Source organism: Loxodonta africana, chromosome 3, assembly GCF_030014295.1.
Source record: "Loxodonta africana isolate mLoxAfr1 chromosome 3, mLoxAfr1.hap2, whole genome shotgun sequence".
Classification (NCBI taxonomy): Eukaryota; Metazoa; Chordata; class Mammalia; order Proboscidea; family Elephantidae; genus Loxodonta; species Loxodonta africana.
The window spans coordinates 211069681-211096743 of record NC_087344.1 but is presented as its reverse complement, the minus strand read 5'-3'; the positions used below and the strand labels follow the sequence as shown (position 1 = coordinate 211096743).

The 27063-nt window shown below is 39.4% G+C and overlaps 1 protein-coding gene across 2 annotated transcripts in view; it reads right to left on the bottom strand.

The window, feature by feature from the left end:
- The window catches only part of NME7 (NME/NM23 family member 7), a 349164-nt gene that overhangs the window by 278686 nt on the left and 43415 nt on the right, over positions 1-27063 (bottom strand). Inside the window, exons 2-4 of one of the 2 annotated variants that reach the window (XM_023554271.2) lie at positions 25693-25793; positions 1125-1232; positions 161-327 (exon numbers count right to left, since the gene is read on the bottom strand). In XM_023554271.2, the coding sequence (XP_023410039.2) occupies positions 161-327; positions 1125-1232; positions 25693-25743 (326 nt within the window). In that variant the 5' untranslated portion in view covers positions 25744-25793. The remainder of the gene's footprint in view (positions 1-160; positions 328-1124; positions 1233-25692; positions 25794-27063) is intronic. The other variant, XM_010594980.3, reaches the window with a different exon arrangement.

Genomic DNA, 27063 nt, shown 5'->3' with positions numbered 1-27063 from the left:
CAAAATCCTAAAAGTGTCATAACACTGAACTGGATTACTTGAAAAAACTCTCGACAATTTGAAAACACAAGACAGAAACAGGAAATTAGAATTTGGTGCCAAGCCTCATACTTAACATTTTTAAAATGAAAAAAAGAAGATCATGTAATTGTTTTCTTACTTTTCTTTCCTACTGCCCAGCTGGCGAGCGGTGTATTGATCCCCATAGTCAATTAGTACCAGTTGTCGAGAAAAGATAGTCACTTTGTTGCCTATAAATAAATCTTCCAAGCGTAGGTCATCATATTTGGTCCGCTTTAAAAAGGTACGATGATTCTTTACATCATGCTAGAACCAAAAACATTAACACAACATAACAGGTACTTGTCAACAGGAAATATTAATCTTATCATAAACCAGAAATAGTACTCAATTCTGTCTTATAAAAGGCAAGTTGCTTCTCTTTTTTAGCTACAAATATAAATCTTAAATTTTTTATAACTTCTGTATTTCCTAGTCCAATCCAAAAAAACACAAACATTTCTTATCACAAATTTAATACTAAAAAAAAACTCTAAACTTAGAAATATTTGTTTATTGTCAAATCACATTAGCAAATTAGTGCCTACGAAATCCCCAAGAAAAACTGTCACACAACCAAATCTCTGCTTTCTTGCCTACACAAAATCCCAATACCAAAAAGATCCATTTGTAAAAGGGGCTGCCACTGAAAGGACACACAGAAATAAGCAGGCCCCTCTTAGCTCAATCTTCTTCAATTTGAATTTTTATAGTGATAACAGCATTCAATAATGAAGACATATTTATAGCACATCATAAACGATAATCTTTATCTATAACCACTTACTATTCTTTAATCCAAAACATGTATAATTCTACTTCAGTTTTCTAACAAAAAAATATTAATTCCTATTTTTGACATTAAAAATAAAGGCACAGAGTAATCTTCTACTGGAATTACAATGAATACAAATACAAACATACATACATATACATATACGCCGCGCGCGCGCACACACACACACACATTGGTTTACGGCAACCACATAAAAGGCTGCCTTCCTCTTCACCACATCCCACCTTCACCCCCTCCGCTCACTTTCTAGTAAGAAAGGCTCATTTACCATTTCAACAGATCCGTCCCCTGGGTAAAATAAAAGCTCATAACGTCGAAGGAGCGAAGCATTTGGATCATACCACTCTGCGATGAAAACGTACCTTTCACTATGATTCTGCAAAGAAAGATAGAAGAATTTTAACAATGACGTAAAATCAGTTAAAATGGAAGCAAGAATCACCAAATATCTGAGACAAACTTGTTATGACGTATTTACTGTATTGAATTATTCTGCCTTCCAACACTGTACCAACAGTCATCAGCACACCCTCATGAATGGTCCCTCTTAATTCCTCAGGAAATATTTTTAAGATATCTCAGAGATAATTTAGGGACTGCTTTGTACTCCACAGCCATCCCATCATCATGAGTAAATTAACATTTTCCCTTAATCTGACTACTGTAATAATTCAAAATCCTTCTAAAAACAACTTTACATATAAAAAAGGCCATCTTTATTGATATAATATAAGGAAATATTTCTGAGGCGATAGCTCTTACGTACATGAAGTTTTAACTTTCCTAAATTTAAGAATCTAGCAGTATTAGAATATTTTTGCCATTACAATTACAGTAAACACCCTTTCTTTCCTTAGTAATTTCATTTTTATAGAAATAGTAAGAGAATGTGATAGTCTGGCAGTGAATTTCCTTGGCTTTTGTTCACCTGGAAAGGCCTTCGTGTTACCTTCACTTTTTGAAGGGTATTTTATAGAAACAGTTGGAGAATGTGCTAGTAGATATCAAGACAGGACTAAACATACAAGAATTTTAATAAGAGAAATTTGCGTCAAAGAAAATAAGGAGGGAGCCAGGGAAGGCCGGGAAACCTGACAGACCACAACGCAAATCTGACCCCGAGCGAAGGAAAGAGGGAAGGAAGGTTAGATGGAATCATCCCAGTATGCTGTACAGTCTAAGGAAGGTTCAGCAAGGTCATCAACAAGTGTTCCAGCCAAAGCCGGGCATCAGAAGAGTCCCTTGTCTCCCAAGGACGGCCCAGCCCGCTTTAGTGTCCCTGCTCTGCTCAGTCACTCGCTGGGCACTGCCCTTGGGAACCACAGCTGAGGTACAAAAGCAGCAGTGGATTTCAGAGCACAGCAGCTGGGGCATTTGATCAATTCAGGCCCCTAACAAAAAAAAAAAAAAAAAAATTTTTTTTTTTTTTTTTGAGTTGGAGGTCTGCCAGGTGCATTCTTATAGCTATCACACAGAAGAAATTTTTTAAAAAAATAAGTCAAAGACTGGCTCTTTTTCCTTGACGATTGAGCAGGATTTGCCACCCGCAGCCCCAAAAGTCCTTCATTACAATAAACAAATTAAGGCATAAGAAGAAAGGAATCTAGGAATTCCGTTGCTAATCCTGGAATTGCCATCTGATTCTCCAGTTGGGGAATATGGATGAGTCCTTTTTATGTTAATAATTCACTTACAAATTCTAATGGTGGAAGCTGTATGTCTAGTTATGTTTAGGATTATGCTCATAAACTATAATGTAGACGGGTAGTTTCTAAAACATTATTTTTCTCACAATCACCCAAAAAGTCATATTTAAGCAATACTACTTTTTTTTTTTTTTAGTTTTAGTAGTCAAGAGAAAATAAACGTAAAACAAGAGAGTAGTCAAGAGAAAATAAACGTAAAACAAGAGACATACTATGACTTTAGTAAAAGTCTTCGTGTATTTTTCTAACCAAACATTATGGCCCACATAACGTTCTATAAGCAGCAAAAATATTCTTCAAAAAGTGAGAGTAAAATCAAGACTTTTCCAGGCAAATAAAAGCCAAGAAAATTCATTGCCAGTAGAACCGCATTAAAAGAAATTCTGAAGGGAGTTCTGAAGGCAGAAGAAAAATGATCCCAGGTGATTCGCGGAACTGAAGAAGGGCACGATCGGCAGGGAGGTCTAAACAAAGAGTCTCCACAAAACAATATTAAAGTCTAGTGGGGCATGAAGCATGCAGAATTTGAATGCATGGAAATAACGATATAACGTTCCTCACGGTATATAAAGCAAAGAAAGCATCTCTACATTAGCTGCTACCCCATTCTCCTGATCCATCTCTATCACATTTCAGCGAACCTAAGTGAACAAGAATCTCCCTTAAAATAACAGAAAAACAAATCAGGGATGTTCCATTCAATTTTTCCCCCTGTTCTGCTAGGATGACTTTTCTTCTATTTTTTGTGAAGCACATAATCAGTCAGATTGAGAGTAAAAATTCTTGCCTTTTGGGGAGTTCAGACAAAGTCATAGGTCTGTTTTTATCAATAAAAAATCCAGTAACAATTTTCTTTTTAAATTTTATAATGCCATCTGTTACACATTAATAATTAGTATTTTAATTCAAACTTCTCGAAGAAAAGGCACCATGGAAAAAGTCATAAATTCCACAAATCAACACGAAATTACTTTTGCAAATTGTAGATGTGAAAAATTAAACCCTGTGTTTCCGCTTAGCACAGAAATCAAAGATGTTGTGCAAAACAACAAAGCATTTGTATTCTATACTGAATGTTATAGACTGAATTGTGTCCCCCAAAAGTGTGTGTCAACTTGGCTAGGACACGATTCCCAGTATTGTGTAGCTGTCCACCAATTTGTGATCTGATTATCCTATGTGTTGTATGTAAATCCTAACCTCCATAATGTTAATAAAGCAGGATTAGAGTAGTTACGTTAATGAGGCAGGACTCAATCTACAGGATTAGGTTCTATCTTGAGTCAATCTCTTTAGAGATATAAAAGAGAGAGACAAGCAAGAGAAGAAAGGGACCTCATGCTGCCAAGAAAGAAGCGCCAGGAGCAGAGCACATCCTTTGGGCCCGGGGTCCCTGTGCTGAGAAGCCCCTAGACAAGGGGAAGACTGATGACAAGGACCTTTCCGCAGAACCGACAGAGATAGGAAGCCTTCCACTGGAGTTGGCACCCTGAGTTTGGACTTGTAGCCTCCTAGGCTGTGAAGGAATAAATTTCTCTTTGTTAAAGCCATCCATTTGTGGTATTTCTGTTATAGCAGCACTAGATAACTAAGACAGTGAAAATACTTAAAGTCATGTTAGACATTATACTTACCAGCATTCCATATATACGTTAAAAAAAAAAAAAAGCAGACATCATATTTTACTGCTTAGCTTCTCTAAGATGCAAAATTAATTCTATAACACAAAAAAGCCACTGCTGTCGAGTCGATTCCGACTCATAGCAACCCTATGATTCTACAGCTCAGATTAATTCTATAACAAATAGGTACAGATGAGAAGGCATTTCACTCCAAGGCTCCTCTGGTATTAAAAATAAAGCACAGCGAATTTTCCAAATAAATTATCTAAATTTCCATTTAATGGCTCAATAGCAAAGTAAAATATCTACTTAAAAAATCTTTTCAAGTAATATTTTATTCTGCATAGTAATAACCCTGGGGGAAAAGCAGCAAAAAGTAAAAATCATTCTCGTTGTCTAACCACACATCAATTACAAATTCAAGAGAAATAAAACGAAATGTTAATGTGAGTGGAACAGTACCCCTCAATTCTCAGGAGCTTGGGGTGAAGGATGAGTTTGTGTGTGTATGTGCATTTGGTGGGTATGTTAAGTGAAGATGAAGAGTTCTGAGTAATACATGGTAATAACAGAAAATTGCCTTTTCTTTATTGCTTTTCACCAGTAAATCATGAGGTTCCTAAAGAGGAGTTCTGATAGTACCTCGCTCCCATGTAATGGGGCCACTTAACAAGTAAAAGCCCTTTATTCTTCCAGGGACTTAGCATCCTGGTGAGGCCTCGAGAGAGAACAGGGAAGTTAAGGTAGGCATCAATTCAGAACATACTGGCACGAATGACACAACTAAACCCGCTGCCGTCAAGTCGATTCCAACTCATAGCGGCCCTATAGGACAGAGCAGAACTGCTCCACGGGCTTTCCAAGGAGCAGATGGATTCAAACCGCCAACTTTTTGGTTAGGAGCCAAGCTCTTAACCGCTGTGCCGCCAGAGCTTCATGTTTAAGGACTAAACATTTATAATTCTAAAAAGGAAACGAAAGGAGGCAGGGCACCGTTACTGTTTGTTTGTTTTAGGGCACCAACTATCTTTCCCTTTCATGCATCAGTGCGACCCACTGTTTACATTTGATTGTACATATGACTCCTTCAGTGTTCTCTAAACTGCTACTATTTTAATTGCTGTAAATCTTACCTATCTCACACAACAGTTACACCAAATATTGAATTAAGCAGGCAAGGACCAGACAGAAAGGGAGCTAAGTGAACAGTACCTCAGGCATTTTAACATAGGATCTCAGTTAATCCTCTCAACAAATCTATAACGGAGGCGCCAGTGGGGAAACAGAGGTTCAGGGAGGTTAGCCATCCCTAGAGATCACACCAGTCAAACAGCTAGTAGGGGTCAGAGTTGGGATTCAAACAAAGGTTTGTCTGATGCTAAAAGTCCAGATATCAAAAGCACTGAATTGAGAAAAATACAGAAGCAAGAGTACCAGATCAGCCAAAAGAGCAATGAGGGTGGGAGACGGTGAGAAAGGCGGTCTGTCTACAAAGAGCATCTGAGCAAAAGAAGCACAGATAATAAAAAAATCAGAGGAGATCACTCAGGATGGAAAATCAGTTTGAGGTGGATCCTAGAAAGAACAGGAACCATTTGGGAGTTGTTAAAGAGCTCTGGCAAAGTAACTAAAACAAAAAACAAAACAACCATTGCTGGAGAGTAGATTCCAACTCACAGCGACTCTATAGCACAGAGTAGAACCGCCCCATAGGGTTTTCAAGGCCATAAATCTTTATGGAAGCAGAATGCAACATCTTTCTTCCTCGGAGTGGCTTGTGGGTTCAAACCACCAACCTTCTGGTTAGCAGCCAAGCACTTTAACCCTTACACCATCAAGGCTCCTTCCAAGATAACTAAAGCCCAAACCCCATTACCATTGAGTCAATTCCGACCCATACCAATCCTGTAGAACAGAGTAGAGCTGCCCCTAGGATTTCCAAAGAATGGCTGATGGATTAAAACTGCCAACCTTTTGGTTAACAGATGAGCTCTTAACCACTGCCCCGCCAGGGCTCTAAGATAATTAAAGTCCTTGTTAAACGTTTCTGGCAGTTGCTTTTAAATTTTATTGTAAAAGACCAAAGAAGAGTTACCGAGAGTCAACACAAGATTATTAGGGCCTAGAGAATGAAACTCAGTTCATGGACTAAAAGGCATCAAAAGAAGAAAGACAAATGCAGTGGCAACGGTGATATGATGTGGTGGTGTGGTTCATCTGTCTGGAAACATCTTGTTTCACCTCCACTTTGATGGATACTTCTGCTGATTATAAAAGTCTACGTTACGGAACTAACAGTTGTTCATGAATGCATCTTAAAGAACAATACTTTAAACTCTCCTGCCTCAAAACAGTAACTGAGGAGAAGAAAGTATCCCAAGTAACTTCAGCTTTTCAAAGGCACAAATTTTTTAAAAAATTTAATGACATTATACACACCAATCATTTACTGCACGTCTGAAATATCATTCGGTACTTATTTCTGAAAAACCAAAAGACAAAATGTTTAAATGGTACTGCTTGCACATTTTACAATTACAGAACTGCAAAGGGCCATGTTAAAGGGTAAATACTAAGGGCAACCTACACATAAAATAGCATACACCCACTCCTCGCTTATCAACAGGGTTAGGTTCCAAAAACCAGGTCTTCATGTGAAAATCAGCATTATGTGGTAATGGAAGATGACCACATCAGATCACAAGATGGAGGACAACTAAATTACATAACTGTCAAATTACATCATTTTATAACTTTCAAAATTATATCATTACGTAGCTGCCAAACCACTGAGCATCATGGCCCACCAAGGGTGACTTATAACCTTAACTATCACAGCCAGCGTTACTCTCACCTCACACCATGGCATCCGTTACTGCCAGACGTATGCCGTTAATGTGCAAAATAGACAGTAGATTTTTTTACTATTGTCATAAATGTGAAATGTCAAATAACGAGACAGTTGATAAGCGAGGAGTAGGTGTATTGGTTAGGAGCCCTGATTGCACAGTGGTTAAAGCACTTGGCAGCTAACCGAAAGGTTCAAACCTCTCAGCTGCTCCACAGAACAAAGATGTGGTAGTCTGCTTCCTGAAAGATTTATAGCCTGAGGAACCCTGTGGGGTCACTGTGAGTCAGGACCGACTCAACGGCACTGGAGGTGTATTGGGCAAAGGGGATGGGGGTTGAAAATGCTTACAAAGTTGAATAAGACTTTTGAAGGAGTCTGGAATCTAACTGAGAAAAAACTCAGAGTTATTCATGTTTTTTTAAAAAAGTCACAGAAAGTACATACAATTGTACTATTTCTTTCCTACAAATTTAAAATCCATTAACAGTGACTTTCGAGCTTTTGATTATTATTGAGTAATAAGTTCACACCGTGACCCAATACACATATGTGTAAATATATTACTGAAAATGTTCACCCAACAATATTTATTCTTACTATGTACTATACAAGGAACCCTGGTGGTGCAGTGGTTAAGCACTCGGCTATTAACCAAGAGTTTTGTGGTTTGAACTCCTCACGCACTCTGTGGGAGAAAGATGTGACAGTCTCTTTCCATAAAGATTACAGCCTAGAAAACCCTATGGGACAGTTCTACTCTATTCCATAGGGTCACTAGGTATGAGATGGAATTGACCCAACGGCAATGGGTCTGGTTTTTCAGGGTTTTTATGTTACGTGCACTAAGTTTCTAGTCTAGTTTTTTCTGCCCCTTTTTTTAATGCTGAAGGAGACTCACTAAACTGATTTCATGATCTAGAAATAAGAGACTCATCCTTTGAAAAACACTGTCCTACAACACACCCCCATGCCCTCGCCCAATCCTCTCCTTCGCTCTCCTCCAAAAAAAAAAAAAAAAAGGTTTTCCCCTATTGGAACCAAACAACCTATCAGTCATTAAATTAATGTGCTAAATTAAAACAGTCTACAGGCAAACATGGTACTACAGACACATACATCACACCCTCCCTCTGCAGCAAAGACGCAAAAAACGAAGTAAAACAGATACAAGCGTCAACCCTGGGACTCTAAGTATCAAATGAAGGACAAAGAACTAGATCAAGCACCAAATGGAAGAAAGTGACGGAGAACAGAGAACGAGGAGAGCTACAGAGTGGAGGTCCCCTGCCAGCCAATGCAGCACAGCATCACCATCTTGTAACAAAGCCAGCAGCTGACCCCAGACACTGAGTATGGGAAAGCAACTTCGCACAGCTCACAACAGGAGACAGACTACCCAGTAACCAGAGAAACACACTTTCCCATCCCTCACCCTTCTGCCCCATATGCTACCTCTGCCGCTTTCCAAAGGGCCACGCCATGCCACCTGGCTGGAGAGACACAGGGTCGCTGCAGTCCTGGGTCTGACTCGCCCCCACCAGCCACCTCCCACTGCGCCATCTCTTTTCTCTTTCCCTTTCCTCCTTTCCTTTCTCCCTCCCACCTAGCCCTGTGAACCACCCCGCCTCTTCCTGATGAGTGTGCTGCTCGGCTAGAGAGGTATCGGCTAGTGGCAGCCCCAAGTCCACCCCGCTCACATCAGCTAGCTTACACTATGCCATTTTTTTTCTGTCTCCCTTTCTTCCTTTTCTTTCTCCCTCCCACCTAGCCCTGTGCATCACCTCTGTCCCTTCCCAACAGGCCACATCATGGTCCTCAGCTAGAGAGAGACCAGCTCACCGCCACCCTGGGTCTTCCCCGCCCCCACCAGCCAGCTCCCACAGTGCCATTTTTTTTTTTCTCTTTCCCCTTCTTCCCTTTCTTTCTCCCTTCCCCTTAGCCCTGTGCACTGCCGCCACCCCCTCCTGATGGGACATGCCACACTGCATGGCTAGAGAGATACCAGCTCACCACCACCCCAGGTCTGCCATGACCTAGTGGGATTCATACCAGGCATGCAAGGATGGTTCAACATTAGAAAAGCAATCAATGAAATTCACCACATAAACAAAACAAAATAAAAGAATCACGAATCATCTCAATCATCACAGAAAAGGCATTTGATAAAGTCCAACACCTATTCCTGATAAAAACTCTCAGCACAATAGGAATAAAATGGAAATTCCTCAACATAATAAAGGATAGCTATACAAAAAAAAAAAAAAAAAGCTAACATCATTCTCAATAGGAGAGAGGCTAACAGCATTCCCCCTAAGAACGGGAATTAAACAAAGATGCCTTTTATCACCACTCCTATTTAACATTGTGATGGAAGCCCTAGCTAGAGCAAGAAGGCATGAAAAAGAAATAAAGGGCATCCAAATTGGACAGAAAGAAGTAAAACTATTCCTATTTGCAGATGATACAATCCTATATAAAGAGAACCCCAATTTTCCACAAGAACACTACTGGAACTAATAGATCAGGAGCACACCAGGATAAAAGAGCAACATAAAAAATCAACTGGATTCCTACACATCAACAAAGAGAACTTCAAAATGGAAATCAGGAAAACAATAGCATTTATAATAGCCCCTAAAAAGATAAAATACTTAGCAATAAATCTAAACAGGGATATAAAAGACCTATACAATGAAAATTACAAAATACTACTGCAAGAAACCAAAAGAGATCTACATAAACAGAAAAACACACCATGCTCATGGATAAGGAGACTCAACAGGGGGCAGAAGCTGGCTGAAGGGACACAGGGAATACAGGGTGGAAAGGAAGAGTGTGCTGTCTCATTAGGAGAGAGCAGCTAGGAGTACATAGTAAGGTGTATATAAATTTTTGTAAGAGAGACTGACTTGATTTGTAAACTTTCACTTAAAGAAGCATAATAAAATAAAAAAAAGACTCAACGTTGTGAAAATTTCAATCCAACTCAAAGTGATCCACAGATACAATAAAATCATGATCCAAATATCAACAGCATTCTTTATCAAGATGGAAAAACTAGTTACTAACTTTATATGGAAAGGAAAGAGGCCCCAGATAGGTAAAGCATTATTGAAAAAGAAGAACGAAGTAGGAAGCCTCACACTACCTGATTCCTGAACCTACTATACAGCCACTGTAGTCAAAACAGCCTGGTACCGGTACAACAGACATGTCAACCAATGAACAGAACTGAGAACCTAGGCATAAATCTGTCTCTCTATGGTCAGCTGATTTTTGACAAAGGCCCAAAGTCCATTAAGTGGGTAAAAGAAAGTCTATTTAACAAATGCTGCTAGCAAAACTAGACGTCTATCTGTAAAAAATGAAACAGGACCCATACCTCACATCATACACAAAACCTAACTCAAAATGGATCAAAGACCTAAATATAAAATCTAAAACTATAAAGATCATGGAAGAAAAAAATAGGGACAATGCTAGGGGCCCTAATAATATATGGCATAAATATGATACAAACTATAACCAACAATGACAAACACTAGAAGATAAACTAGATAACTGGGAGCTCCTAAAAATTAAACAAATGCTTATCAGAAGGCTTCACCAAAAGAGTAAAAAGAGAACCTACAGTCTGGGAAAAAATTTTTGGCTATGACATATCTGACAGGGTCTAATCTCTAAAATCCATAAGATACTATAACACCTCAACAACAAAAAGACAAATAATCTAATTAAAAAATGGGCAAGGGATATGAACAGATATTCACCAACAACGACATTCAGGTGCCTAACAGATACATGAGGAAATGCTCCCCATCATTAGCCATTACAGAAATGCAAATTAAAATTACATTAAGATACCATCTCATCTGACATTACTGGTGCTAATATATGAAAGAAAGAAAGAAAGAGGGAGGGAGGGAGGGAGGGAGGGAGGGAGGGAGGGAGGGAGGGAGGGAGGGAGGGAGGAAGGAAGGAAGGAAGGAAGGAAGGAAGGAAGGAAGGAAGGAAGGAAGGAAGGAAGGAAGGAAGGAAGGAAGGAAGGAAGGAAGGAAGGAAGGAAGGAAGGAAGGAAGGAAGGAAGGAAGAAGTGTTGGAGAGGTTTCGGGAAACTGGAATCCTGAGGCACTGCAGGTGAGAATGTAAAATGGTACAACCACTATGGAAAATGATATGGCACCTCCTTAAAAAGCTAGAAATTAAAATACCATAAGATCCAGCAATCCCACTCCTAGGAATATATTCTAGAAAAATAAGAGACATCACATGACTCAACATATGCACACCCATGTTCACTGCAGCATTATTCACTGTAACAAAAAGATGAGAACAACCTAAGCACCCATTAACAGATAAATGGATATTATGCAATGATAAAGAAAAACGATTTATCTGAAAAATATCTCACCATATGGATGAATCTGTAGGGCATTATGCTAAGTGAAAGAAAATCATAATAGGACAAATACTGTATGAGGTCACTATTATGAAAACTCAAGGTTCACACACAGAAAAAAACAATCTTTGATGGTTACCAGGAAGGGGAGAGCTGGGGAGAGGAAATCATTAACTAGGTAGTAGATAAGTGTTAACTTTCATGAGGGAAAGACAATACACAATATAGGGGAAGTCAGCAAAACACGACCAAGGCAAAGTCACAGAAGCTTCATGGACACATCAACACCCTGAAGGACTGAGTTACTGGGGCAAGGGCTGGGGACCATGGTCTCAGGGGACATCTAGCTCAATTGGCATAACATAGTTCATAAAGAAAATGTTTTGCATCCAACTTTGGTGAGTAGCATCTGGAGTCTTAAAAGCTTGCGAGCAGCCACCTAAGATACATCTACTGCTCCGATTCCATCCGGACCAAGGAAGAATAAAGAAAACCAAAGACACATGGGAACCACTGGTCCAAAGGACTGGTGTACCACAAGTACCACAGCCTCCACCAGCCTGAGCCCAGAAGAACTAGATGGTGCCCAGCTACCACCACCTATTCCTCTGACAGGGATCACAATAAAGGGTTCCAGATAGAGCGGCAGAAAAATGTAGAACAAAATTCAAATTCACAAAAAAAAGACATGACTTACTGGTCTGACAGACTTGAAGAACCCCCAAGACAATGGCCCCCAGATACCCTTTTAACTCAGAACTGAAGCCACTCCCAAAGTCTACCCTACAGCCAAGACTCGACAGGTCTATAAAACAAATAACAAATGTGAGGAACATGCTTCTTAGTTCAGTCATGCATATGAGACCAAAAGGGCAACACCTGCCCAAGAGCGACATTGAGAAGGCAGAAAGGGACAGGAAAATGGAGGGACAGAAATGGGGAGTTGGGGTGGAGAAGGGAGAGTACTGACACATTGCAGGGCCTGAAACCAATGTCAAAAAACAATTTGTGTATAAATTATTGATTGAGAAACTAATTTTCTCTGTAAACTTTCACCTAAAGCACAAATTAAAAAAAAGACTACAAAGTAAAATTATTGTAAATGCAAAGAGTTGGAAAAAATCATTTCTGAGGAATATTTTAGCTCACCTTGGCTACTGACTCATCCTTGCCTAGACAGTAGTTAGATGCTTCAAAAGGAAGAAAAAATTATGACTCTAGAGTTGAATGAGCAGATGAGCTTCTCACGTAAATACATGAGGTTCTAGGAAAAGGGAGTGCAGTGGTGCTATGCTTCAGGACTGTATGGCACAGTGACGCCACTTAAAATTCTACAGAAAGATGAAGCAAAAGAGAAACACTACCTCTGAAATCACTTATCTAAAGGACAGTCCAATAAAAGAGTCAATATGACACTACCCTGGGATTAAGCAATTACATCCTAACCAGGAAGAACAACCACTTCGACAGAACTAGTTTAATAATTAAACACCGAGTTTCACATGTATATATTATTTGAACCTACGAGGTCAAAGCTCAGTGCCACTTAGAAGTTTTCATTCACTCCATCAAGCAATGAAGAACTTAATGAACAACAACAACAAAAAGAATCACATTAGCTCCAAGCTCTGTTAGCATATTTCTCATTATGTTTTCCTACTTCCTTACTTGAGAATTTAGGGAATGTTGCCTTATCTTCTATGGCATCTTACAATTCAGTCATCTTTTACAAATCCAGACAAGTTTAACAAAATATACCCATTACTATTTAAAAAATAATAATTTAGTGGACTGTAAGGAATCAAGATACATTGGCTGAACTTTAAAAAAACCAGTTCTCCTCATGTCTGGACAGCAGTAAACAACCTCCACTCTTGGGCTATTTAACACTATGCTTAGCACATGTAATTAAGTCTGGAAGTGGTGGGTGGAATTGGGAAGGACAAGCGAAGGAGTTATAACAGCAGTAGCCAGGAATAATCTTTCATTTTCAGCGTGTGAGAATGGATGTCTTTTTGTGTTCATCCTGTGTACACGATTACCACCTCTGTTTTAAAAACACAGCCCCTGCAGCACATAATTTTTATTTGATGAGGGTGGAGGGAGATCAGGGAAATAGTTCAGACCTACATCACAACCCAGGGAGGACTGGCCTTTCTGGATGCGTGCCGGTAGACTCCAAAGCGGTAGTACATAACTGACCTATTTGGTTTTCCCAGGAGCAAAGCAAAAAGTGGTCACACAGCAGTTTGGCATGCTGCTACAAAAAACCCTTAGATACGCTGCAGACCTGGCTCAACGACGAAGCATACTACCTACCTATCTCGTTCCTCACAGCACTTCCTCTAAACTGCTGCACACCCTCCCTTAGTCCCCCTCCAGTCTGCAGATATCTTCTCATCAAGACACAATTCCAGTGCCACCTACTTGACAGAATTCTGCCTGAGCCCCCCAATCAAAGATATTTTTCAGTACTCTGAAATACTTCTGTACTTTAGCTGAGTCTTTGGAAGTGTATTTACAGTTGTTTATACACATATCTTACCTTCCTGTTATAATGTAAGCTTGAGGACAAAAATGAGGGTACCAGTCATCTTTATATCCCGACAAAGTGTATATCCAGTGCCTGCACAAGGCACTTGGTCAGTATCTGCCCAATACTTCAACCTCAGATGCAGAGAACACAGATCTAATTCCTACAGAGAACTGTTTATGTAGCACCTAGCATGACCCAATTTGAACAGGTTTTTACTTGTTGTTGCTTGGCCTCTGTCCACTATACCAGCAAGCTAATAATCAATTACTCGCAAATCCGAGTAACTGTCTTACGTTGTTCAAGAGATCGCATGTCACATCATACAGATTTTCTAGCCAGTGAAAGCATGTAATTAAGTCATCTGACCTCTGATGTGATATTTTTAATCCCTCTCTGAGAACCTGAGACTCAATTTAGAACTAAGGCAATGATCTTTTCTTTCCCTGTGAAGCTATGGCAACTGATTTCTTATGCAAAATTACCAAAGAAATTATTTTGTATGTATTTCTATATCTTAACACTTTACTTCTTTAAAACCTTTACCTTGTACATGTACTAATTTCAGCGATAAGTCATGCACACCAGCCAAATTCTTTCTTCTCTATCTAGATATATATCATGATATATAGATATGATATATATCTATATATTTTTTATTTAAACAAACATAAATTTAATTAATCCATAGACAAAGGAAATAGAACTAATGCTGGCAGTTTGAGTCCACCCAAGAGGCAACTCAGAAGAAAGGCCTAGCAATCTATTTCCAAAAAAATCGGCCACAGAAAACCCTATGGAGCACAGTTATACTCTGACACACATGGGCTTCGTGAGTCAGAATCGACTCCATGGCAACTGGTTGGGGCGGGGGAGAAAGAGGAGGTGTGCCACGGGGCTCTACGGGCTCTGCACCGTACTCCTCCTTCGTAATCAGCACTAAAACTCAACTTCAACTTTCTTTGTTTCATAATGTAACAACAGGCCTATAAAATGTGTTGACAGTGTGGGTCCCTTTCAAGTGGGATAATCTGAGGCTCTGCCCAGACTGAATCGATAGGACAGAATAAGTGCCCTTCTAGACTTGGCCCTGGGTCCACAGGTACACAGAGGCCAAAGCAACAATTCTGACTGTCAGATGCCTTACTGTCATTCTAAAGGAACACATAAAGACTAACACATAAAATAACAGCAATTATACAATATAAAAATAATTCAGAGATAGGCTCTGTGATATAAAACTATAGGTGATGGAAGGGGAGCAATCCAGACGGTGAGCATTACAAAGCCAGAGTCAGAGCTGGGGTAAGCACTGGGTGTTACCGGAAATCTGAGAGAATGAAGTCTGTAAGAGGACAAGAGAGCTTGATAAAAGTGTTCAGATATGTTTACATTTAAAAATGTTCACTGAGCCAGGGAGCACTCTGAGTAGAGAAATATTATCATAAAGTTAGTGTTTAAATAATACTCATCTTAACAGGGACGTGAGAGGGCAGGGGCTATATTCCCAGGGCCTAGAAAAGTACCTGGCAAAATACCAAAAAACCAAACCCAGCGCCGTCAAGTCGATTCTGACTCATAGTGACCCTATAGGACAGAGTAGAACTGCCCCATAGAGTTTCCAAGAAGTGCCTGGCGGATTCGAACTGCTGACCCTCAGGTTAGCAGCCGTAGCACTTAACCACGATGCCACCAGCGTTTCCCCTGGCAAAGTAGGTGCTCAATAAATGTTTTCCAATATAAACACTGGAAGGACAGATAGATGGATGGATGGATGGGAGCAGAAAGAGTCTAAAACAGGGAGACCAACTAGGAGACCAACCAGCTATGGGAATTCAGGCCTAAGAGTGGTGACGAGAAGAAACGTGGGAATGAGAGCTAGGGATCAATCAAAGATGCTTTCAAGGTTTCAAGCCAAAGTGAATGGGAGGGTAGAGGACCTTGTCAAGGGTGAACATGACAAGATTACATGGAGGGTTGTAGACTCTGAAGTGAAGGCAGAACTTGTAATTATTACAGTAACCATTTAGAGGTAGGGGATTAGAATCTGAGTGAGAGAACAGAACTGATGATTTAGGAAACACTACCCAGCTCCCACCCCAAAACAAGTAATAACTTCCAAAACACATAATAATAATAACTCTAATTTATCATTAGTATTATTATAGTAACTAACATTTACTGAGCCCTTTTATGTGTCAGGAAACCCTGGAGGTGTAGTGCTTAAGTGTTATGGCTGCTAACCAAGAGGCTGGTAGCTCAAATCCACCCAGGCGCTCCTTGGAAACTCTATGGGGCAGTTCTACTCTGTCCTATAGGGTCACTATGAGTTGGAATTAACTCAATGGCAATGGGTTTGGTTTTGGTTTCGTTTATGTGTCAAACACCATAATAAGTCCTCTGCATCTATCATTGCACTTGGTCCTCACAACCACCTCAGGAGGTGGTTAAGATTACGTCAATTTTTCAGAACAGAAACTGAGGCACAGAGAGGTTAAGTAACCACACTCACTAAATGCCAGAACCAGGACTTGAATCCAAGTCTGACTGACAAAAATAGCTTTTTCTATACCAAAAGTCTCTGAAGTCCTGGGTCCCGTTGAGGTATGGGAAGTATCAACATTTCTATTTGTTTATTGTAACCTATTAAGTGTTCCATTACTGAATATGATTTACAATGTGTGCAATCTATTAATATAAAAAAAAAAATTTTTTTTTTTATATAGTAGCATATAAATTATAACTAAACACTGATGTATAGATGGTATTCTATTTTTTTGATAGACACGTAAGATCAAAACAGCTTCAAGACTGAGTTATGCTTTCTTCCCTGTTCACTTTTATTTCTTAGAAGAAGTCAATGTCAGTTTTATCTTTTTTTTCCAAAAACAGACCATAGCTGATCAGATACTTCATCCACACAGTCACTTACTCATTCCAAAAATATTTATCAATTGCCTACCTTACGCTAAGCTCTGTAGTAGACTTTGTGGATTCTAAGAAACAATCTTGACTTTAAGGAGATCAGTGACATAAGGCCCCGAAAGGTAAGCAATTTATTATAATTCATTACAAGAACACTTGCTATGTGCTGAGCGCTGTTCTAATCGCTTAGGCATTTTATCTAAACAACCCTATGAGAGAGATGACAGATGCCAAACTGAGGCTCAGGTAAGTTACGAAAGTGCCCAAAATTACAGGGCTCGTAAACAAATGTGAACCCAGGCAGCCTGATTCCAGATCCTGTCCCCTTAGTCACTGTCCCTACAGGAGTGAAAAGGGGCCTCGGAGGGAAAAAGGACTAGGGGGCCTACACGTGCTGCTGTTTGCTGGGTCTCCAGACTCAGCAACTAAACCCTGTCAATTTAATCACCTGTTAAAAAGAAATTGTTATAGAAAACAACGACACAACAATAAAAATCAGGGCACACGTGTTATACTTGTAATTCTAAAGCATTGAAAAATGTTTATCAAAGTTTATTTTTAAAGTAAGCATTTCATTATATAATGCTGTATTTCAAGAAAAATTACTACAGACAACAAAACATTTTTGTTCATACGAAAGTGGTCCCTTAAATTATACTAAGATGGGTTCATATAACACATCATGGAGAACTGTCTTGAACTAACTAGAAATAAAAAAAAAAAATTCAAAATCCACATGTTTAAGATCCAGTGATTGGTCTTGATCTATTTTTAAGTCACTTATCTGCATCTGAGCAACTTTACAGACATTCTGAAGCAAGATGATAAAGTCCACAGTTCAACAGCTTTCTAAGGTTCGATCTGAGTCTCCAAGCCCCAACCTGCATCAACCCTGAGTGACATTCTAATAGAAGTCAACAGAATCTGATAACCTGCCACCTTCAGCCAGCTGCTTCCAGGAAGGGTTAGTGAACAGTGGTTTCCAAAGGACAAACTTCACTTTACCTTGAACATGCTGAGAATAGAATGGATCATTAAAGATTAAGATTTATTACCTGACACTGAAGGCAAATAAGCATAGCAATTCCCGTAGCTTTACTTAGATTCTACAGTGATAAGTACAATAGAAATGGAAAGATAACCACCCAAAGGTTTAGATTTTCCTGTTAACATGGGCTAGGTTTTAAGCGTAAGTTGTTGTGTATTAATCCTTTACCAAATAGTCTTCCTCAGGGCTTCTTTCAAAGACCAAGTAAGTATTCTCTCACACTGAACTGCGTCAACCATTAACCTTGCTTTAGTGCCACCAGAACCAGTTTGAAGCTGGTCCCGATTGTTCTGAGAGATACTGTTCCCTCATAAATCCACCTGTGAGGGTGGACAGAGGTGAGACAAGTGGAAAAGACCTTCATGGGAGAGTCTCATTTGCCAACTCAAGTTTAGGGCTGCTCATAATAAAGTCAGACAAATTACATAAGGAGGAAAAAGGAGGTGAATTACTCAATTTAGTTAATTACCCAATTCCACTCAAGTTCTTTAAGACCTAAGTAAAACCACTAAAATCATTTTTATCTTAAAAAAAAAAAAAATTTCTCCCTTTGGGGGAAAAAAAATATTATTCTCAATATGAGGATTCCACATATTTCCAAGATTTTATTTTCTTTTTAAAAAAAAAATAAGCCCTTTTGAGACAATGCCTCTGGAATAGAATGCATTATTGTTTCTGTTTACAGAAAAAAAGTTAATGCTGTGGTAGGCAGGACACAAACGCTTCAATTTCTCCAATTGTGATGCTTAGGAATATATTATTTACTTCTGGTTTAATTTTCTTAAAGAGTGAAAAAATGCCAGAAAAGAACCATTTCTGGAGCATAAATGTAAACCCAGAAACTGATAAAACAAGATGGAATCATTTTAAAAGGCACACATCTAATTTTAGGGAAGAAAGTGGGGCTTTTTAAAACCTCTTCAGCTTGGGCCCTATCCCGTTGTTGGCCGGTTGCTTTCAACTCATAGCGACCCTACAGGACAGGGTAGAATTGCCCCATAGGGTTTTCATGGAATGGCTGGTGGAGTCAAACTGCCAACCTTTTGGTTAGCAGCCAAGCATCTTAACACTGTACCACCGGGGCTCCTTGGATCCTATAGGTCAAACGCCATCTACCAGAGGAAATCATCAAACGCAAGGTTGAACCTTCCCTTAGACTTCCTAAAGGAAACACAAAGATTGTGAAATCTTCCCAGGCCAACCCTAGCCAAATTATATTTCTGTACTTGGAATCTGAATTTCACAGAATTTCAGAGATCAAAGGAACATGAGTGATGAGGAGAAGAGTCACGTGACTTGTTAACCAGCAGAGTTTAACAAGGACCCTTGTTTCTTGATGGCCGACTGATGTTCCCACACTAGTGCACTGGGTTGTAGTCTGACAGGTTTGTGCAACATAAATTCTCTCTCTAACCAAATTATGAGCTCCTTGAAGATAGAAGCTATATCACTTATTTCTTTTGGAACTCCACAGTGACTTTCGCAGTTTGAGGACCTTAAAACAATCCAATAAACACTGAAAGGTCTAAAGGAGCAAGGTCTAAAAGTCAGCACTAGATCTTGATAAAATGGCAAAATGTACATGTCTTAGTCATCTAGTGCTGCTATAACAGAAATACCACAAGTGGATGGCTTTAACAAAGAGAAGTTTATTCTCTCACAGTCCAATATGCTAGAAGTCTGAATTCAGGGCGTCAGCTCCAGGGGAAGGCTTTCTCTCTGTCAGCCTTCTCATCAATCTTCCCCCAGACTAGGAGCTTCTCCACGCAGGAACCCAGGGTCCAAAGGACGCACTCTGCTCCCAGCACTGCTTTCTTGGTGATATGAGGTCCCCAACTCTCTGCTTGCTTCCCTTTCATCTCTTGTAAGATAAATGGTGGGTGCAGGCCATACCTCAGGGAAACTCCCTTTAAATTGGGTCAGGGATGTGACCTTAGTAAGGGTGTTACAATCCCACCCTAATCCTCTTTAACATAAAATTACAATCACAAAATGGAAGACAACCATGCAATACTAGGAATCATGGCCCAGCCAAATTGATACACACATTTTGGGAGAGATATAATTCAATCCATGATAGTGCTCTTCAGAATTCAGAAAAACTCCCTCTACTATTAGTATGTTTATTTGCTTGCATTTCCAGAAAGATCCTGAAAGAAGTCATCTTTTCTTACTTTTTTTGGATAAATGTGGTTGTTAAGCTAGCATCGGAAAAGAATACTCTTGATAACATGTGAAGTAACTCCAAGGCAGAGGTTATACATCAAGACTGGTTGTCAACAATTAACTGAACCACAACACTCAAAAAGAACAACGAATCTGAACCAAAAAAGAAGCAATTACTCACTACTCAATATTCAATTACAAAGCTGACTCTATTACTGGTTTAGAAATCTTCTGATGACACAGAAAACAACAACATGAATGCTATCTTTGAGTTTTTCAATCAAGGTGATGAGTCCCTCAGGCCTGATTTTGTTTGGCCTCTTCCCCATAGCCACTGCACCACCACTGGGTGTATAAGCAGATAGGCTAGACAGTTTCCATGTGTCCCTCCAGACCTTTGCTCTGCTCTTCTTCAACCTGCTCTAGCCTGCGACGCCAACCTGCAGGGACTTCATCAGCCTTCCTTGCCCTCTGACTCTGACATCGGTTTGGCCAGTGCAGTGCATTGGCTGAACATCAAAGGAAGAGGAGTGAGGAGTGAGGTATTTATTTCCCTGACTTCCTCCCTGCCAGATCTGTTTCCCTCTACCAACCAGACAGCCCTTCCATTGCAGCTGCTCTCTCCAGTAGCTCTCTCCCTTTGCCCCTACAGTCCTAGTGGCAAGCAATGGCTTCCTGAAGTTGCCAGTTCTCTCCCCCTCCCATACTGTGCTATCCTGTGTTAGTCTGTCTTAACTCTGACCTTTTCAATTACCTCATTTAAGTATAACATATCTATGCCCTGCTAGGACCCAGAATGACACTGGGGGTAGATGTTTTTCGTGTCTCACCTTGCAAGTTCCAGACCATTTTCACTGTGAAAACAAATTTTGGCTGCTTGTGCTTTTGATGTCATATCTAAGAAGGCTTTGCCTAACCCAAGATCATGAAGATTTATTTCTATATTTTCTTCTAAACCAAAAAAACCCAAACCAAACCCACTGCCGTCGAGTCGATTCCAACTCACAGCGACCCTATAGGACAGAGTAAAACTGCCCCACAGAGTCTCCACGGAGTGCCTGGTGGATCTGAACTGCCAACTTATTGGTTAGCAGCTGTAACACTTAACCACTACACCACCAGGGTTTCCGGTTTTTTTTTTTTTTTTTTTCTTCTAAGAGCTTTATAATTTTAGCTTTACTTTTAGGGCTATAATCCATTTTGAGTTACTTTTCATGCAAGATGTCTTTTTGCATGTCGATATCCACGTGTAGCAGCATCTTTGATCGAAACAACTATTGCTTCCTCACTGAATGTCCCTGGCACTTTTGTCAAAAATCAATTTGCCATAAATTGTTTATTTCTGGACTCTCAGCTCTGTCCCACTGATCTAAACCTATCATTGTGTCACTATCACATTGTCTTCATTACTGTAGTTTTAAAGTTTTGAAACCAGGACGTGTACGTCCTCCAACGTTGTTCTTCTTTTTCAAAATTATATTGGCTATTTTGATCCTTTACATTTCCATATCAATTTTATGATCAGCTTGCCAAGTTTTGCAAAAATGCCTACTAGGAGTCTGATTCTATCGAAATCTGAATCTAGAGCACTGAACCTATTTATCAATTTAGAGAGAATTACCATATTACCCTCCAACATCTGTCAGTTTGTCTCACAGTAGGGGACTGAGTGATGCTGAAAGCTATGCCACCGGTATTCAAATACCAGTGGGGCCACCCATGGTGGACAGGTTTCAGCTAAGCTTCCAGACTAAGAGAAACTAGAAAGAAGGACCCAGCAGTCTGTTTCTGAAAAGAAATAGCCAGTGGAAACCTTATGAATAGCAGTGGAACATTGTCTGACATAGTGCCAGAAGACGAGACCCTCAGGCTGGAAGGTACTCAAAAGAAGACTGGGAGATTGCTACCTCCTCAAAGTAAGGTTGACCTTAATGACGTGGAGGGAGTCAAACTTTCATTTGCTGATGTGGCACAACTCAAAATGAGAAGAAACAGCTTCAAACAAGATGAAATGGAATGTATAAATATTGATATCCTAGGGTTTTCGTTGGGTTAGGCATTAGTGAGCTGAAATGGACTGGTAGTGGCCATTTTGAATTGGACAATGATGTAGTCTACTATGCCAGGAATGACAATTTGAAGAGGAATGGTGTTGCATTCATCATCAAAAAGAACACTTCAAGATCTATCCTGAAGTACAACACTGTCAGTGAAAGGATAACACCTATACTCCTATAAGGAAGGCCAGGTAATATGACCATTATTCTAATTTACACACCAACCACTAAGGCCAAAGATGAAGAAACGGAAGATTTTTATCAGCTTCTGCAGTCTGAAATTGATCAAACATACAATCAGGGTGCACTGATAATTACTGATGCTTGGAATGTGAAAACTGGAAACAAAGAAGAAGGACTGGTAGTTAGAAAACATGGCCTTGGTGATAGAAACAATCCTGGAGATTGCACGATAAAATTTTGCAAGACCAATGACTTCTTCATTACAAACATCTTTTTTCACCAACAAAAATGGTGACTATACACAGGGATCTCACCAGATGGAATATACAGGAATCAAATCAGCTATATATGGGGAAAAAGACAATGGAAAAGCTCGACATCATCAGACAGAACAAGGCCAGGGGCTGACTGTGGATCAGACCATCAATTGCTCAAATGCAAGTTCATGTTAAAACTGAAGAAAATTAGAACAAGTCAACGAAAGCCAACATACAACCTTGCATATATCCCACCTGAATTTAGAAATAATTCCAAGAAAAGATTTGACATGTGGAACACTAAAGACAGAAGACCAGACGAGTTGTGGAATGACATAAAGGACACCACACATGAAGAACGCAAGAGGTCATTAAAAAGATAGGAAAGAAAGAAAAGACCAAGATGGATGTTAGAAGAGACTCTGAAACTTGCTCTTGAATGTCAAGTAGCTAAAACAAATGGAAGAAATGATGAAGTAAAAGAGTTGAACAGAAGATTTCCAAGGGCAGCTCAAGAAGACAAAGTAAGGTATTATAATGACATGTGCAAAGCCCTGGAGATAGAAAACCAAAGGGGACAAACATGCTCAGCATTTCTCAAGCTGAAAGAACTGTAGGAAAAATTCAAGCCTCAGCTTGCAATACTGAAGGAGTCCACGGGAAAAATACTAAACAATGCAGGAAGCATCAAAAGAAGATGGAAGGCATACACAGAGTCATTACACCAAAAAGAATTAGTCGATGTTCAACCATTTCAGGAGGTAGCATATGATCAGGATCCGATGGTACTGAAGGAAGAGGTCCAAGCTGCACTGAAGGCATTGGTGAAAAAAAAGCCTCCAGAAATTGACAGAATACCAACTGAGATGTTTAAAACACAGATGCAGCACTGGAAGTGCTCACTTGTCTAATGCCAAGAAATTTGGAAGACAGCTACCTGGCTAACTGACTGGAAGAGACCCATACTTATGCCTATTCCAAAGAAAGGTGATTCAACAGAATGCAGAAATTACCAATATCATTAATATCACAAGCAACTAAAATTTTGCTGAAGATCATTCAAAAGGGGCTGCAGCAGTATATCGACAGGGAACTGCCAGAAATTCAAGCCAGATTCAGAAGAGGATATGGAACCAGGGATATTATTGCTGATGTCAGATGGATCCTGGCTGAAAGCAGAGAATACCAGAAAGATGTGTACCTGTGTTTTGCTGACTACGCAAAGGCATTTGACTGTGTGGATCATAACAAATTATGGATAACACTGCGAAGAATGGGAATTCCAGAACACTTAATTGTGCTCATGAGGAACCTTTACATAGATCAAGAGACAGTTGTTCAAACAGAACAAGAGAATACTGCATGGTTTAAAGTTTGAAAGGTGTGCATCAGGGTTGTATCCTTTCACCATACCTATTGAATCTGTGTACTGAGAAAATAATCCAAGAAGCTGTACTCTATGAAGAAGACTGGGACATCAAGATTGGGGGAAGACTCATTAATGACCTGGATTATGCAGGTGACACAACTTTGCTCGCTGAAAGTGACAAGGACTTGAAGCACTTACTTAAGATCAAAGACCACAGGGTTCCCTATTGATTAGACCTCAACATAAAGCTAACACAAATCCCCACAACTGGATCAATATACAACATCATGATAATTGGAGAAAAGACTGAAGTTGTCAAAGATTTCATTTTACTTGGATCCACAACCAATAGTCAAGAAATCAAAAGATGCATTTCATTTGGCAAATCTGCTGCAAAAGACCTCTTTAAAGTGTTAAAAAGCAAAGACGTCACCTTGAAGACCAAGGTGTGCCTGACCCAAGCCATGGTGTTTTCAATCATCTCATATGCATACAATAACAGGATGATAAGGAAGACTGATGAACTGAAGCCTTTGAATTGTGGTGTTGCCAAAGAATACCGAATATACCATGGACTGCCACAAGAACAAACAAATCTGTCTTGGAAGAAGGACAACCAGAATGCTCCTTAGAAGCAAGGATGGTGAGTCTACATCTCGCACACTTTGGACATGTTGTCAGGAGGGATCAGTCCCTCGAGAAAGACATCATGCTTGATAAAGTAGAAGGTCAGGGAAAAAGAGGAAGACCCTCAATGAAATGGACTGACACAGTGGCTGCAACAATGGGCTCAAGCCTAACAACAATTGTGAGGATGGCACAGGACCAGGCAGCAGTTCCTTCTGTTGCACACAGGGTCGCTATGAGTCAGAATCAACTCAACGGCACCTAACCACCACCACCATATTAACAACCCTGAGTCTTCTAATCCATTAACGTGGATTGTCTCCGTTTATTTATGTCTTCTTTAATTTTATTCAACAGTGTTTTAGAGTTTTCAGTGTACAAGCCTTGCATGTTTTCTGCTAAATTTATACCCAAGTATTTTATTCTTTTTGGGTGATATTATAAATGGAACTGCTTTCTTAATCTCATTTTCAGATTGTTCTCTGTTATCATGGTGAACTACAATTATTTACAGTGATCTTGTATTTTGCAATCTTGCTAAACTTATTATTTCTAATAGTGTTCTTCTGGATCCCTTAAGACTTTAAACATGTAAGGTCTAGCCATATGCATATAAAGGCAGCTTTATTCCTATCCGACCTGGATGCCCTCTATGTCTTTGTCTTGCCTGACTGCACTTGCTATAATTTCCATTACAATGTTATATAAAAGTGGTGAGAGCAAATATCTTTGTCTTATTCCCAATCTTAGGAGGAAAGCATTCAGGCTTTCACCATTAAGTATGTTGTTAGCTAAAGGATTTTTGTGAAAGACCTTTTTCAGGGAATTGAAGAAATTCCCCTCTAGTCTTAATTTGTTGATAATTTTTAGTAGGAATGGTGCTGATTTTGTAAAAGTTTTTTTCTGCATTTATTGAGATAATCGTGCAGTCTTGTCCTTTATTTTGTTAATATAGCGTATTATATTGATTTTTAGATGTTAAACAAAACTTGCATTCCTGTTACAAATGCTACTTTATCACGGTATATCATTTTATATGTTGTTGAATTCAGTTTGCTAATATTCTGTTGATTATTTCTGCATCTATACTCACGAGAGATATCGGTCTGCGGTTTTCTTTTTTTCCGATGTCTGGCTTTGGCATAAGAGTAATTCTGGCTTCTCAGAATGAGTTGAAAGTTGTTCTCTCTTCTTCTATTTTCCATAAGATTTTTTAAAGTAAAAAAAATAATAATTTATTTGCAAATGTTTCATAGAATTCACCAGAATAGACAGCTAAACCTGAGCTTTTCTTTGTAGAAAGATTTTTAATTACTAGCTTAATTTATACACCTGTTATACATCTATTCAGATATCTATTTCTTCTTGGGTCGGTTTTAGTAATTTATGTCCTTCAAGGACTTTCCATTTCATCTAAATTGTCTAATTTGTTGACATAAATTTGTTCGTAGTATTCCTTTATAATCCTCTTAATTTCTGTAGGGTCAGTAGAGACACCTCCTCTTTAATTCCTGATTTTGGTTAATTTGTACCTTCTGTCCTTTTTTTCTAAGGAGGCCTGATGGCATGGTAGTTAAGTGCTTGGCTGCTAACCAAAAGGTCAGCAGTTTGAAGCCACCAGCCACTCTGCGGGAGAAAGATATGGCAGTCTGCTTCGGTAAAGATTTACAGCCTTGGAAACCCTCCAGGGCAGTTCTACTCTGCTCTAGAGGGTCATTATGAGTTGGAATGGTCTCAGTGGCAACAAGTTTGGTTTGTTTTTTTTGGTTTGGTCATTTTTTTCTAGATCAGTCTAACTAATGTTTGTCTATTTTGTTAACCATTTCAAAGAACTAATTTTGGGTTCAGTAGACTTTACTGTTTTTCAGTGTTGTATTTTATTGGTTTCCTTTTCGATCTTTATTTTTTTCCTTCTTCTTGCTTTAGGTTTAACTTGCTCTTCTTGTTTTCTGTTTCTAGTTTCTTAAAGTAGAAGCTTAGGTTATTGATTTGAGATCTTCTTTTCTAATACAGATATTTCTACTTAATCTCTTAATGTTAGAATACATGAGGTCTTAATGTTAGGTTTTGGTCTTTGGACCTCTTGTCTTGTTTATCTGCACTCATCCTGTTGATGATTTGGTCTGGTCTCACGGTTTTAAATGCCATCTGTATGTCGACAACTCTCCAAGCAGACCTCTCTCTTCTAAATTTCACACTCATATATCTAATTGTCTCCCATCTTAGGTATTAAACATGTATCTCTAATAGGACCAAAACTGAACTCCTGCTCCTGGCCCGCCCCACCCCCGCCACCTTGCTCCTTCCCCAGTCTTTCCCAGCTCTGTTAATAGCAACTCCGTTTGTTCAGTCCAAAATTATCCTAGCATCTCTGTTTAACTCTATCCTTGACTCACTCTTTCTCATATCTCACACTTGATCCATCAGAAAACCCTGTTTGCTCTACTTGCAAAACATATACATA